Source organism: Parambassis ranga, chromosome 10 (assembly GCF_900634625.1).
Source record: "Parambassis ranga chromosome 10, fParRan2.1, whole genome shotgun sequence".
NCBI classification, from domain to species: Eukaryota; Metazoa; Chordata; class Actinopteri; family Ambassidae; genus Parambassis; species Parambassis ranga.
The window spans coordinates 23857820-23870319 of NC_041031.1; the positions used below are offsets into that span (position 1 = coordinate 23857820).

General features: G+C 49.4%; 1 protein-coding gene and 1 long non-coding RNA gene across 3 annotated transcripts in view; both read left to right on the forward strand.

The window, feature by feature from the left end:
- Positions 1-56, forward strand: part of LOC114442402 (uncharacterized) — a 24139-nt gene extending 24083 nt beyond the window's left edge. The window contains exon 3 of the long non-coding RNA XR_003671343.1: positions 1-56. This exon is cut by the window's left edge and continues 440 nt beyond it. This is a non-coding gene — a long non-coding RNA (uncharacterized LOC114442402).
- A 2710-nt stretch (positions 57-2766) lies between these two features.
- The window catches only part of nfkb1 (nuclear factor of kappa light polypeptide gene enhancer in B-cells 1), a 15644-nt gene continuing 5910 nt past the window's right edge, over positions 2767-12500 (forward strand). Inside the window, exons 1-6 of one of the 2 annotated variants that reach the window (XM_028416882.1) lie at positions 2767-3132; positions 4496-4524; positions 4907-4988; positions 7082-7122; positions 7281-7379; positions 11528-11679. In XM_028416882.1, coding sequence (XP_028272683.1) covers positions 4501-4524; positions 4907-4988; positions 7082-7122; positions 7281-7379; positions 11528-11679 — 398 coding nt within the window. In that variant the 5' untranslated portion in view covers positions 2767-3132; positions 4496-4500. Of the gene's footprint in view, positions 3133-3312; positions 3788-4495; positions 4525-4906; positions 4989-7081; positions 7123-7280; positions 7380-11527; positions 11680-12500 lie in introns of those variants that run through there. The other variant, XM_028416883.1, reaches the window with a different exon arrangement.

Genomic DNA, 12500 nt, shown 5'->3' on the forward strand with positions numbered 1-12500 from the left:
AACTGTTTCACTGCAGTCTGTCTGTGAGCCGCAGTCTGTCTGTGAGCTGCAGTCTGTCTGTGAGCTGCAGTCTGTCTGTGCCGCAGTCTGTCTGTGAGCTGCAGTCTGTCTGTGCTGCAGTCTGTGAGCTGCAGTCTGTCTGTGCTGCAGTCTGTCTGTGCTGCAGTCTGTCTGTGAGCTGCAGTCTGTCTGTGCTACAGTCTGTGAGCTGCAGTCTGTCTGTGAGCTGCAGTCTGTGAGCTGCAGTCTGTCTGTGCTGCAGTCTGTCTGTGAGCTGCAGTCTGTCTGTGCTGCAGTCTGTCTGTGCTACAGTCTGTGTGCTGCAGTCTGTCTGTGCTGCAGTCTGTGTGCTGCAGTCTGTCTGTGAGCCGCAGTCTGTCTGTGTGCTGCAGTCTGTCTGTGCTGCAGTCAGTCTGTGCTGCAGTCTGTGAGCTGCAGTCGGTCTGTGCTGCAGTCTGTCTGTGCTGCATTCTGTCTGTGCTGCAGTCAGTCTGTGCTGCAGTCTGTCTGCTGTCTGTGCTGCAGTCAGTCTGTGCTGCAGTCAGTCTGTGCTGCAGTCTGTCTGCTGTCTGTGCTGCAGTCAGTCTGTGCTGCAGTCTGTCTGTGCTGCAGTCTGTCTGTGCTGCAGTCAGTCTGTGCTGCAGTCTGTCTGTGCTGCAGTCTGTCTGTGCTGCAGTCTGTCTGTGCTGCAGTCTGTGAGCCGCAGTCTGTCTGTGCTGCAGTCTGTCTGTGCTGCAGTCTGTCTGTGCTGCAGTCTGTCTGTGACCCAGAGGCCATAAAGGCAACAAATGTTTCCAAAAAGTCCAAATATTTACAAACCCAGTCATTTTTCGGGACATCAGTGGCCACACTGATAAAACATGATGCAGCTCACAGACTGCGGCCAATATTCAGTCTGGGTGTCCTTATTGGCTGGAGAGAAGACGGACCCCTCATGTCCAAAAGTGTCCTCAGCTACAGTTCAGAGTGTCTCCAGGCGCGAGGCCTCTGCAGGCTGGAAATGAAGGAGGAGCGTTTGTTTTTGTTGAACAGCTGTTTAATAAAAACAAACAGCTGTTTGGTTCTGAAAGGACAAAAAGCACAAAAGAGGCTGCGGCTCATGTCCAGAGATCAGACTGTGTCCCCTCAGAGACGGAGGACACTGCCCCTCTCATCTCTGACACAACGTGCAGTCAGAGGTTATGGTCAGTCAGCTGACACAGACCTCTGCCGTCCGTTAGATCTGTAAGAACCTGGAGCACGTTCCATTTATTTTCACTGAGTCCGGCGTCTGTGTTAGAAGAGGGGCCCCCGGGGGCCTCCTGCCGTCCTGTGATCAGTGTCCTGCCTGTCAGTCACACTGCAGTGTTTCGCTGAATGTTGCTGCTTCTCGGCGCCCGCCGTGCCTCCGACTCTCCATGTCGATGTTTTCAGGCTGAGCTCTGTGACTGAGCCCTCAGTGTGTGTGTGTGTGTGTCCTGCTGACGTGCCTCCTCACTTTATTTTTGCTTCTGTTTTTAAATAAAGTTTTATTGAATAGATGAATATTTTTTTAGTTTGAACTGTAAATTGCACTAATTGTGTATCAGAGGCTCTTAGACGTGGCGTTCAGGTGACTAAAGCTAAACATGTAACACATAAATATATATGTTTAAATGTGTGTTTAGTCATAATAAACATCTCTGAGGACTAAAGACGTGTGTGTGTCCCTGTTTTCTGTGGGAACTACCTCTGGTCCTCCATCCTGTGGACAGACATGTCCACCCAGCAGTCCAGAATCCAGAAGGCGTGTTCCGTCAGAGCTGCAAACGTCAGTCTGAACCCAGACTCTGATGTGTCCAGGTGTTCTCAGCGTGCCCAGACACACAGCATGGCAGTGTTGTGGGTCCAAACAGAGATGAAACATCCCCAGGAGCCCGGCAGGGGCCTCCGAGGAGAACCTGCTGCAGCTGAGCCGCACAGACGGAGGCAGTGCACACAATTCATGTGCTGCACCAGCAGGGGGCAGCAGGTGAACTACAGCCAGCTAGGGTTAGGGTTACAGCTAGTTCGGCCTGAGTGAGGCTTGCGTGATTTCGCAGTAGCTACTTGAACTTGTCAGTGTTTGTCATTGGTCATACTCTGATGTGGGGTTTCCTTCATAATGAGAACTTATGTCAGAGTATTTTTCTTGTGATCACACTGTGCAGGATTCTCGGTGATATACTGACCACACCTGTACTTATCGGAAACACCCGCATGTTCCTGCTCGGTGAGGACTTTTCTCATCATAGTCCTGTTGAACTGTGATATTATGAATAAAGGATAAATAAATAATAAATAAAGGAGTTCTGTCACTTGTGACAGAGATTTTCTAAAAAGCTGTAACTTACAGTTCTGTGTGTCTGGACTAGAATAATAACAATAATAATAAATAATAATAAAATAAATATAATAAATACAAATAATAATAACAATAAAAATAATAACTAATAAATAATATAATATATTTAATATAATATAAAAGTTGGTCATGCAGTGCAATAACTTTACCTTTTACAGCTCTTATGTGTATAAACTGTCATCTTTACCGTTCCAGATCATAATGTGCAATAACAGTTCAGTGCTGACGTCACTTTATTCTGTTAATTAATCAGGCATTCATTCACCTTGTGTTCATTTCTATTGATCCATTTTCTTTATATTTGTTTCTTCTTACATGCGCTTATCTTATTATTAATAGTAATAATCTGGGATCTGTCGTCACAGACACGCAGTGCTTTGGGTTCCTGTGTCTCTTCTGCTTCGCTTCCTGTCATGTAAGCTCAGAGTGTTTGACGGGTTGTGTTTTTGCGCTCAGAGTGAGAGCTCTTCGTTTCTCCGCCTCTCTGTGCGTCACAGGGAATTTCCAGTGGGGAAGGAAATCGGTAACTTCACTTAACGGAGACGGGCTCGGTGTCACCTGCTGGCCTCTGCCGCTGTCCGCGCGGATTAAAAACCACCGTAATCCGCTCGGATTAGATTATCTTTTGGTTGCTACAGGCCGTGATGACGCAGCGCGTCATGACGCTGCGCAGATAAAGTGAGGCTGGAAATGGACCCACATGGGGAGATGATGGACTGTCACTCATAGTTCAGCGGAGAAAGACACTTTTCACCTGAGCGCGCGAACAGGTGAGGCCCAGCTGTGTGTGTGGACTGAAGCAGCCGGACTGTGTGTGTCTGTGTGTGTGTGTGTGTGTGTATCCATTGTTCAAAGGTGAGCCCCGCTCTGCTCTTTGTTGTGCTGCTCACTTCCTCATCAGCCAGGTGAATCTGAGCGCGTCACGCCGGACCCCGTCCTGAAAGTGTCCACTCTTCCGTCTCTCTCCTGTCCGCCAGCTCGGGGACACTTTACGCCGCGTCCAACCACGTGTTGTGCGTTTGTGATGTTTGCTGGTGAATTCGGCGTTCACGTTCCACACCGGAAGTTCTTCTTTTAGCCGCATTTGACGCGGCTCTGGCCCCGCTCCTCCGGCCCCGCTCCTCCAGGCGGAGGGCAGCGCCGGTGGACGGACCGAGCGCGGACGGAGCTGCCGCTTTCCGTTACTGTGCGCCGTCTGTTAGCGTCATGTTAGCCGAGGTGACGGCTGCCCGGAGCCGGGTGTATTGACCGGACCTCTGTGTGCCGCAGCGGAGGGTGCAGAGGTGGATCCTGAAGGACGACTGAAGCGGCGGGCTTCTTAACGGAGTTCCGCGTTACGCTCTCCGCATACGGAACCTACGGAGGCTAGCTCCTGGGCAGCTAGCACAGGTAGCGGTTAGCACCGACGACGGGACCCCGTTTAACGTGAGTCCCCGCCGTCACCGCAGTCGCCGCTCACCGAGCGCAGGCTCACGACAGCGGTGCGTGTATGAACGGTCACGTTACGACACAAACCGCAACCACAGCCCCGCGCTGCTAATTACTGTTAGCCAGGGAGCTAACAGAGTTCACACAGGCGCGTTCACGAGCAACCGGAGCGCGCTGCACTGAGCGGCAGCAAGTGTCAAAGAAATAAACATTATTGATGACGTGATGATACAAAGGCCTGCAGCCGATCACCGTTACAATCGATTTATCTGGCGGTTAATGGGTCAGAGGGTTAAAACTATATCTGATCATGTCATTGATTATTCACATGTGTTGTGTGTTATTATGAATTACTGTCAGAGTGCAGCCAGCTGTCACATTTAAGAAGGTAGAAGAGGAAAGTGTTCATGATTGACTGATGATTGATCATCACTGCTGCAGATTAACTTGGGATATTAATGGGTCAAAGGATTATGATCAGTGACCGGTCCTGCTGGTTCTTCTTCTTTGTAGTAATTCAGAGTGAGGTTGTGTACGTTACTGTCAGTTAACTGATCATTTATCCAACTGTCATCCTGTGGTTTATCATTAACTGGTGATAGGTGGCTCTTTTTGGAAAGCATGTTTGTTTCATGGTGGTCATGAGGTCATCAGACGTGTGTGTGCGTCTCACTGTGTGTTGACGTGTGTGTTTGACCTTTGCAGACACCATGGCTGGAGACGACCACTACCAGGTAAGCAGCAGCCCGTCCCACATTTCATTCAATCTGATTAGAACAGCAGCTTCCTGTGTGTCCACTGATCTGTGAGGCTCAGACCACAGACCTGATCAGACCCGGGTCACTTCAGGATCTGATCCTGAACCAGAACTTTGACCTGATCTGTTCAACAACACGTTCTGTGATGTGAACGGAGCGAGCAGCCCTGGTCTGGCTGCTGGTCTGGCTGCTGGTCTGGCTGCTGGTCTGGCTGCTGGTCTGGCTGCTGGTCAGGTGTGCTACCTGAAGCTCACCTGTTTGCCTCTGAAACAGAACCAGGGGACACACAGGGGGTTGTGTGTGTGTGTGTCTTTCTAACCTGAGCCGGTTGCTCGCACCATGTCTGCTCCCCTCACAGATTTTGGACCACCTGATGATCGATCCAGCATGGGAGTTTTCACAATTCACTGCGATGCCTCCCACAGCGTCTCTGCGGACAGGTGAGCCTCCTGCAGCCGTCTCCTCTGAGAGCAGCCATGTTGATGTTGTTGAGATGACATGTTGCTAAAAAAAAACATGAACCTGTCACACCTGTATCACCTTAAATCAACAAGAGCAGCTTCAAACCTGTTCCTCCACACTGATAGATGTTATTAGCCCCCCCCAGGTGTCACAGGTGTGATCAGCCACAGAGTGTCAGGCGTCTCACTGATGGGATTCAGAGCAGAGCATGTACTTTACAAAGCTGAAACTGTTTCAGGTTTAATGTGTGAAAGCAGCCACACGGTAATAATTACACACAGAACGGGTTCAGGTTTGAATTTTCAGTCTGTGTCAGAACAGAACAGAGAGGTCGGTTTCTGATGGTCTTTGAATGCATCATGAGTTAAAAATCCTCCATAAATCATAAAGCATTACACTGAAAGAAGTCTGCACTCCGACAGAACCAGGAAGCTGCGTGTGACCAGCAGTCACATGACGAGTATGCAGACAGTGACTGATGTAAACACAGTTACATCTCTGTAACGTGTGGAGCTCCTGGTTTTCCTGCTGCTGGTGACAGCCGTGTGTAAACATGGCTCCAGGTTATTTACATGCTGACGGCGTGTTACACTGTTAATCGAATGGTTTGCGGTTTGAAGTCGGTTGAAGCGGTGGCTGTGGTCTGATTAGAAACGGCTGATTCCTCAGCAGATCTCCAGCTCTTCTCATTCAGAGTCTTTGCCATCGGCTCACTGCACCTTTTTGCCTGAAACAAACAGTAATCAATGAGATGAAAGGTTTCTGTGTGGTGTGGTTTTAAGCTTTGGGGAAAAAACCAGCGCCTGGACTTTGAGTCGGAGCGTTGTGTCAGACAATGGGGGTGTTGTTCAGGCCGTCATGGTATGAATGAGCACTTTGTTGCAGACAGAAGCTGATAGCATCAAACTGAGTGAAGGAATATTTCAGACCATCTTTAGCTCGCAGATGTTGCTGCTCACAGAAACCCTGAAACGCGGTTTTCTATTTTGGAAAAACGAACCGATATGTGAAGGTAAAGTGAAAGAGGAGTTTCGTGACGTGTCCTCTGTGGTGACTGTGGGACGGCGTCTCTCTGCTCTCACTTCTCTTTTTGTCTAAAGCTGTAAATGAAACGGAGGTCTGTGTAAGACGAGGGGAACGAGCCTCTCTTTACATTTGGATGTGATTCACCAGCTTCACTTCCTCCAGAGAGAGAGGTCAGAGGTCACATCGGCAGCAGGGACGGCCCGGCCCTACACGTCAGTGTTGTTCAGGGCTCCGTGGATTCCAGTGAGAGGCCCTTTGTTGCATCTTATTGTGTGGCCTTCTTTGGCGTTCAGACAGATGTCAAAGTGCTACAGCTGCTGGCCACACACACACAGACACAGACACACACACACACAGACACACACACCTGTCCCTGTGTTAGTGTTACCAGCAGTTTACCTCAGCCTGACGAAGAGGAGTGTGATGACAGCAGACTGTCGCCCTGCAGAGTTCCTGTGGTGATGAGGAAGGAGGAAGCTGCTGCAGAGGATCACACACACACACACACACACACACACACACACACACACACACACACACACACAGACACACACAGACCAGGGTTTACCTCGGCTGTGCTCTACAGTTTAGGTTTCTGTGCACAAAGCAGGCCGGTCTGATTAAAGGAACCAGCAGACGCTCTCGGTTTGTTTACTTCCTGTTTGAGGAACTCTGTCTGTCTTCCTCAGTGATGACAGAGATGGACATCTGACTGAAGTTACACACACAGACACAAACGTCTTTAGGTCAGCTCAAAGTCATTCAACAAAAGACGATCAGACACGGGTCTGCATCCAGCCGATCAATCAGAGCGATCAGTATCACACTGTGTCTGATCGGCCTCGTGGTTCTGGCTCAGACAATGTGTGACTGTTTATCCTGCATCTGTTTGCAGTGCTGCATGTTTTTGTGCTTGTTGTGTGTCTGTGTGTAGTTGTCGGTCTCGGGGGTTGTTGTCGGTCTCCTCAGCTTCTTTGTGTTTTTGTGTGTCTGTGGAATGTGTGTGTCAGGGTAATACTCAGTCTGTGTGTCTGTGTGGTTTCAGTGGACGGACCATTCCTGCAGATCCTGGAGCAGCCCAAACAGGTAGGACTCACCGGTCCTTTAAGGTGTTAGACCCAGACCACAGACCTGGGTTCAGAACCAGAATATATCCTGTGTAATTAGACGGCATTGTCATATGATGTCTTATATTAATGTTGACAGGTTGTATTGTTGTGTGTGTGTGTGTGTGTGTTTCCCAGCGGGGCTTCCGGTTCAGGTACGGCTGTGAAGGTCCGTCTCATGGCGGTCTGCCCGGAGCCTCCAGTGAGAAGAACAGGAAGACCTACCCCACCGTCAAGGTAGCACTTCCTGTGTGTCGCTGCCGTCTGTCACACACATCAGTGTGCGTCAGTGTCTGTGAACAGGCTGAGCTGTCAGGCCACAGGTTAACACAAAGCCGTGTGGCAGCATTCAAGTGTGTAAAAATAATGTCCAGGAAGTGATCGATGGCTCACAGAGAGAGAGCTGTGATCACACGGCAAGAGGAAATAACACTCTGCTGCTCAGAGGGACGCTGACCTGACCAGATGGGACTCATTTAACTTTTAGTTTTCAGCGTCTGTTTACGTCACGGTTGTGTTTCTTTATGTTTGCTGGTGTGTCGGAGACGCTGAGCACAGAGCAGCTGGTGGTCTTCACCTCCGATCACTTTGTCCCTCTGTGGAAACAACACATTCATGGCTACAGGCTGGACTCACGTGTGTGTGTCTGTGTGCAGAATAACACCGTGACTCAGACATCAGCTGCAGATCGGACTGATGCTCTGGATGTTTGTCATGTGACTGCTGGCCTACTTGAAGCTCTCGTTTGGGCAGATCGATGCTTTCTGTTGTGTTGACGGGCTTCAGAGGGTTCCACCACAAATCATTTGGATCTGACTGGGTGCTGGTTTGATGTCCAACATGCTGAGAAAGCTGAGGCAGACACATCCTCATCACACAGAGTGTCAGGAGTCGTGTTCTGTCGGCGGTCCCTCCGTCCGCCTGTGAGCTTGGTGGATCTGAGCACACGGGCTTTGTCTGGCTGTGGGTTTTTCGGCTGGGGGGGGGGTGTGACGGTCGCTGCCTTCAGGAGCTCTGGTGTTGCTGCTCCGCCTCCACACTCTGAATGAGACTGTCACAGATGTACAGGAGCTTAGATTTCCTGTCATGTTGATGTTTAGTTCCCACATGTTCCGACCGAGCCAGAAAAGATGGGAAATCCCCAGATTCCTGCTGCTGTCTTTGTTTCACTGCCTGATAAAAATAAGACGTTCAGTCTGAAAGGAGCCGCTGCTGCTCTGGAGCTGGATTGTTTTCAGTCATTTCAAGAAATAATATTGTGTATATGTTGAGTTTTATGGTAGTGGGAGCTGTCACATGAATTATTCTTACTGTGGATGTGTTTAATAAGTCTGACACACGTTTGTGTGACAGATGTGAGACTCTTCAGAGCCTCACAATGATTGTTCTGGTGGAGAGGAACACGGCAGGAACTCTCCCTCTCAGTGTGTCTTGATGGTGCATGTTAAGGCTGCAGCGTGGGAAAGCCCCTCAGCTCTGGCAGGACCAGTGGGAGGATGATGATAGTGAATCATGATACTTTGATTGATACGTCATCTCTTGTATTGATCATTCATGGCCTTTAAAGGCTGGCCTTCGGGGATGTGGGTTATTTCAGGGCACAGACCTTCAGAGGGCGGAGCAGCTCTCGGTAAACACAGCTTCAGATTGCCACATGTGTGACCTGACCTCGTTCAGGCCCAGAGGGCGGTGGTCTGTGTGAGGGGAGGAGCCTCAGTGGATGCTGCTGCTTGTCACATGTCACACACAACCACGAAGCTACCAGCTGCTGTAACTATGGCAACAGCACTTGCACAGTGTGTTCTCTGACGTGTCACACCTCCGAAGATCTTCAGTGTGCAGACAGTCTTATCGGAGTGGGACTGGACTCAGTCAGGACTGATCCAGGACACCCTCATCTAAACTCTAACCCGACACTTCCAGTCAGGATCGAGAGAACAGCAAACATCTGATTGTAGAGGGCTGTAACGAGGTTTCTGCCTCAGTGAGCAGTTTTTGGGTTAAAGAAGCTTCTAGAAAAATCTCCTGCTGGCCTGGACCTGTCCAACAAGACACACGCACACAGACACACACACACAGACACACAGACACACACACACACACAGACACACACACAGACACACACACACACCTCTGCTGTGTTTCATGTCTGGTGGGAATTTCCTCTCCCTGACACCCACACATAATTACAAGGAAGTGAAGTTGCGTCATGAGCAGGAGAGGTGTTAAGATGAAAGCTGGTTGTCCAGAGGTGTAGTACGTGTGTCAACACCCACTGCACTGCACACACACACCAGCTCACACACACACCAGCTCACACACCGCTGCTGCACGGCTTCATCTGTAATGGAAAAAACCGCCTGTAACAGTGGAGCAAAACACAACAGGCAGATCACACACGGCGCTCTGTTCTCACTAAAGAACCTTTCATTTGTCTGATTTACTGACATGAAGCTGAATGAATGAGGACTAATCAACCATCAGATACGTGTTCAGTGGGTTTGAAGCAGCGGTTCAGTGTCAGAGCTGCCTGTCTGAGGACTTCCTGTGTGAATAATCTGAGCTGTTTCTAGGCGGGGCGACTGAATGCTAACGTTCCTTTAAATGCATCCTCCCCTGCCCCGGTAACAAAGCATGCGGCAGGTGGATCATCTGCCCAACATGTCCCAGGACTCGTCAGACACGGGGGACAGCTGGATCGTTTTTATACACCGCTCAACACAGTGTGACTCCAAGTCAGTCACTCTGCTGTGAAATCGGCCCGTCCAGTTAGGATCCACACAGACTGGATCAGCTCCAGCTGCTGTTGGTCAAATGGAGCAGAGGCGATGATCAAGACGGCCCCTTTAAAGGAGAGGTTCTGCAGGTTCTGCAGGTGCTGACCACAGACCGGTTCTCTGCTCTCATCCTTTCTGCCTGATGTTTGATCACTTTTGCATTTTGTCAGAACATGAGCTGTGTCCGCTCCAGGTTGCTAGGTGACCGGACCGTCCTCTATAAAAGCTGTTGGCTTGACTTTCACACCCCCCTTAAATTAAACCCCCACAAAATGGACACAGATTTTCTGTCTTTGTCTCCAGTTGTCTAGTATGATGGTGTTGTTGCTTAGCAACCACGACTGCTGCATTTTGGAAGTGCTCTGGTCCTCTCTTGGGGGTGAAAAGGTGCTGCTGCTTCTTTTGCTGTGATGTCATCAGAGAGACACAGCTGCTGTCTGCAGCTTTAGAGTCTAACCCTCCTCCTCTGGGGCAGCCATGTTGACCGTCTCCTGTCCAATCAGAGGCTGTGTTTTTGCATGCAGAGCTGTGATTAGAGATAGGATAGGTGCATGATGACATTTTTGTGACATGACACGGCTGCAGTGGATTTACCTGCTGCCGTTTCACGTTTCTATTTTAAAATGGATAAAGCAGAAACACCTGACAGTACTGTGACATGCCCTCGGCGTGCACACACTCTCACACACACTCTCTCACACACACTCTCTCTCTCTCACACACTCACACCCCAGGTGTCTGTCTAAACCTGCTGGAACTGCTGAACACCGCAGATGCATTGCACCTTTGAATCAGGAAGCTGCTGAGCGGCGAGCGCGCTGTGTTTCTAGGAACTGTGTTTTAGTGGCGTCAGCACTGGGAAGAGGAAGTGGGCTCGTGTTTATTTACTGCGGCAGCTTCACTGTCGTGCAGGCAAATAGCTGCAGCAGCACGATTTCTTCACACGGCTGAAACAGGAGCCGAGTGTTTCCTGATCTGATTTCCTTTATGTAAAGTGGCAGCGTCCCAACAGAGCGGTTAGATGGGGAGACATCATGGAGATAACGTGACCTGTGTGTGGTGGCACGCTCCATGTCTTCGTAGTTCTTTCTGATCAATTTAAAGCTCAGCTGTGAAACATAAATAAATTAAATCCAGGACAGAACCTCAGCTGTTCTGAGGATATGGAGTCATAGGCCAGTGAGGCCTCAGGGTCTTCTGCTAGTGGGCGACCTGGAAAACGGTGTCATTAAAATAACGAGGGGAAAAAACCTCTGGTGAGATGCAAACATGCCGTGTGCTCCAGTTTGAGCTGAAAATGTCAGCTCTAATGTTTGGTGTGGGTGAGAGAGTTTCTCTGAACCACTGCAGGACCCAAAAACCTCCTGAAGCTCTGACTCATCTCTGAAACCACAGTCACTCTCCTGTGACATGCAGGCTATCAAAATGTATTCACCCTGTAAACTGCTTTAACCACAGCCACCGGCCTCTGATAGGCTGCTTAATGACAGCAGAGATAACACACACACACTCTGACTGCAGACATGATGGAGTGTGTGTGTGTGTGTAGCGGTGGAGGACATCATGTTGTGGGGCTCATGTCTCATTGTTGTCCTGTGTGTGTTTCAGATCTGTAATTACCAGAGCCACGCTCGGGTGGTGGTCCAGCTGGTCACGGCCCTCACCGCCTTCCCTCACCTGCATGCTCACAGTCTGGTGGGAAAACAGTGTGATAAAGGCATCTGCATCGCCGACGTGCAGTCTAAAGACTGCAGCATCAGGTAACACACACACAGTAACACACACACACAGTAACACACACACACAGTAACACACACACACACACACAGTAACACACACACACACACAGTAACACACACACACACAGTCACACACACACACAGTAACACACACAGTAACACACACACAGTAACACACACACACACACAGTAACACACACACACAGTAACACACACACACACAGTAACACACACAGTAACACACAGTAACACACACACACACAGTAACACACACACACAGTAACACACACACACACAGTAACACACACAGTAACACACACACACAGTAACACACACACACACACAGTAACACACACACACAGTAACACACACACACAGTAACACACACAGTAACACACAGTAACACACACACACACAGTAACACACACACACAGTAACACACACACACAGTAACACACACACAGTAACACACACACAGTAACACACACACACAGTAACACACACACACAGTAACACACACACACAGTAACACACACACACAGTAACACACACACAGTAACACACAGTAACACACACACACACACACAGTAACACACACACACACAGTAACACACACACACACAGTAACACACACACACACACAGTAACACACACACACACACAGTAACACACACACACAGTAACACACACACACAGTAACACACACACACAGTAACACACAGTAACACACACACACACACACACAGTAACACACACACACAGTAACACACACACACAGTAACACACACACACACACAGTAACACACACACACAGTAACACACACACACAGTTAGAGGATGTG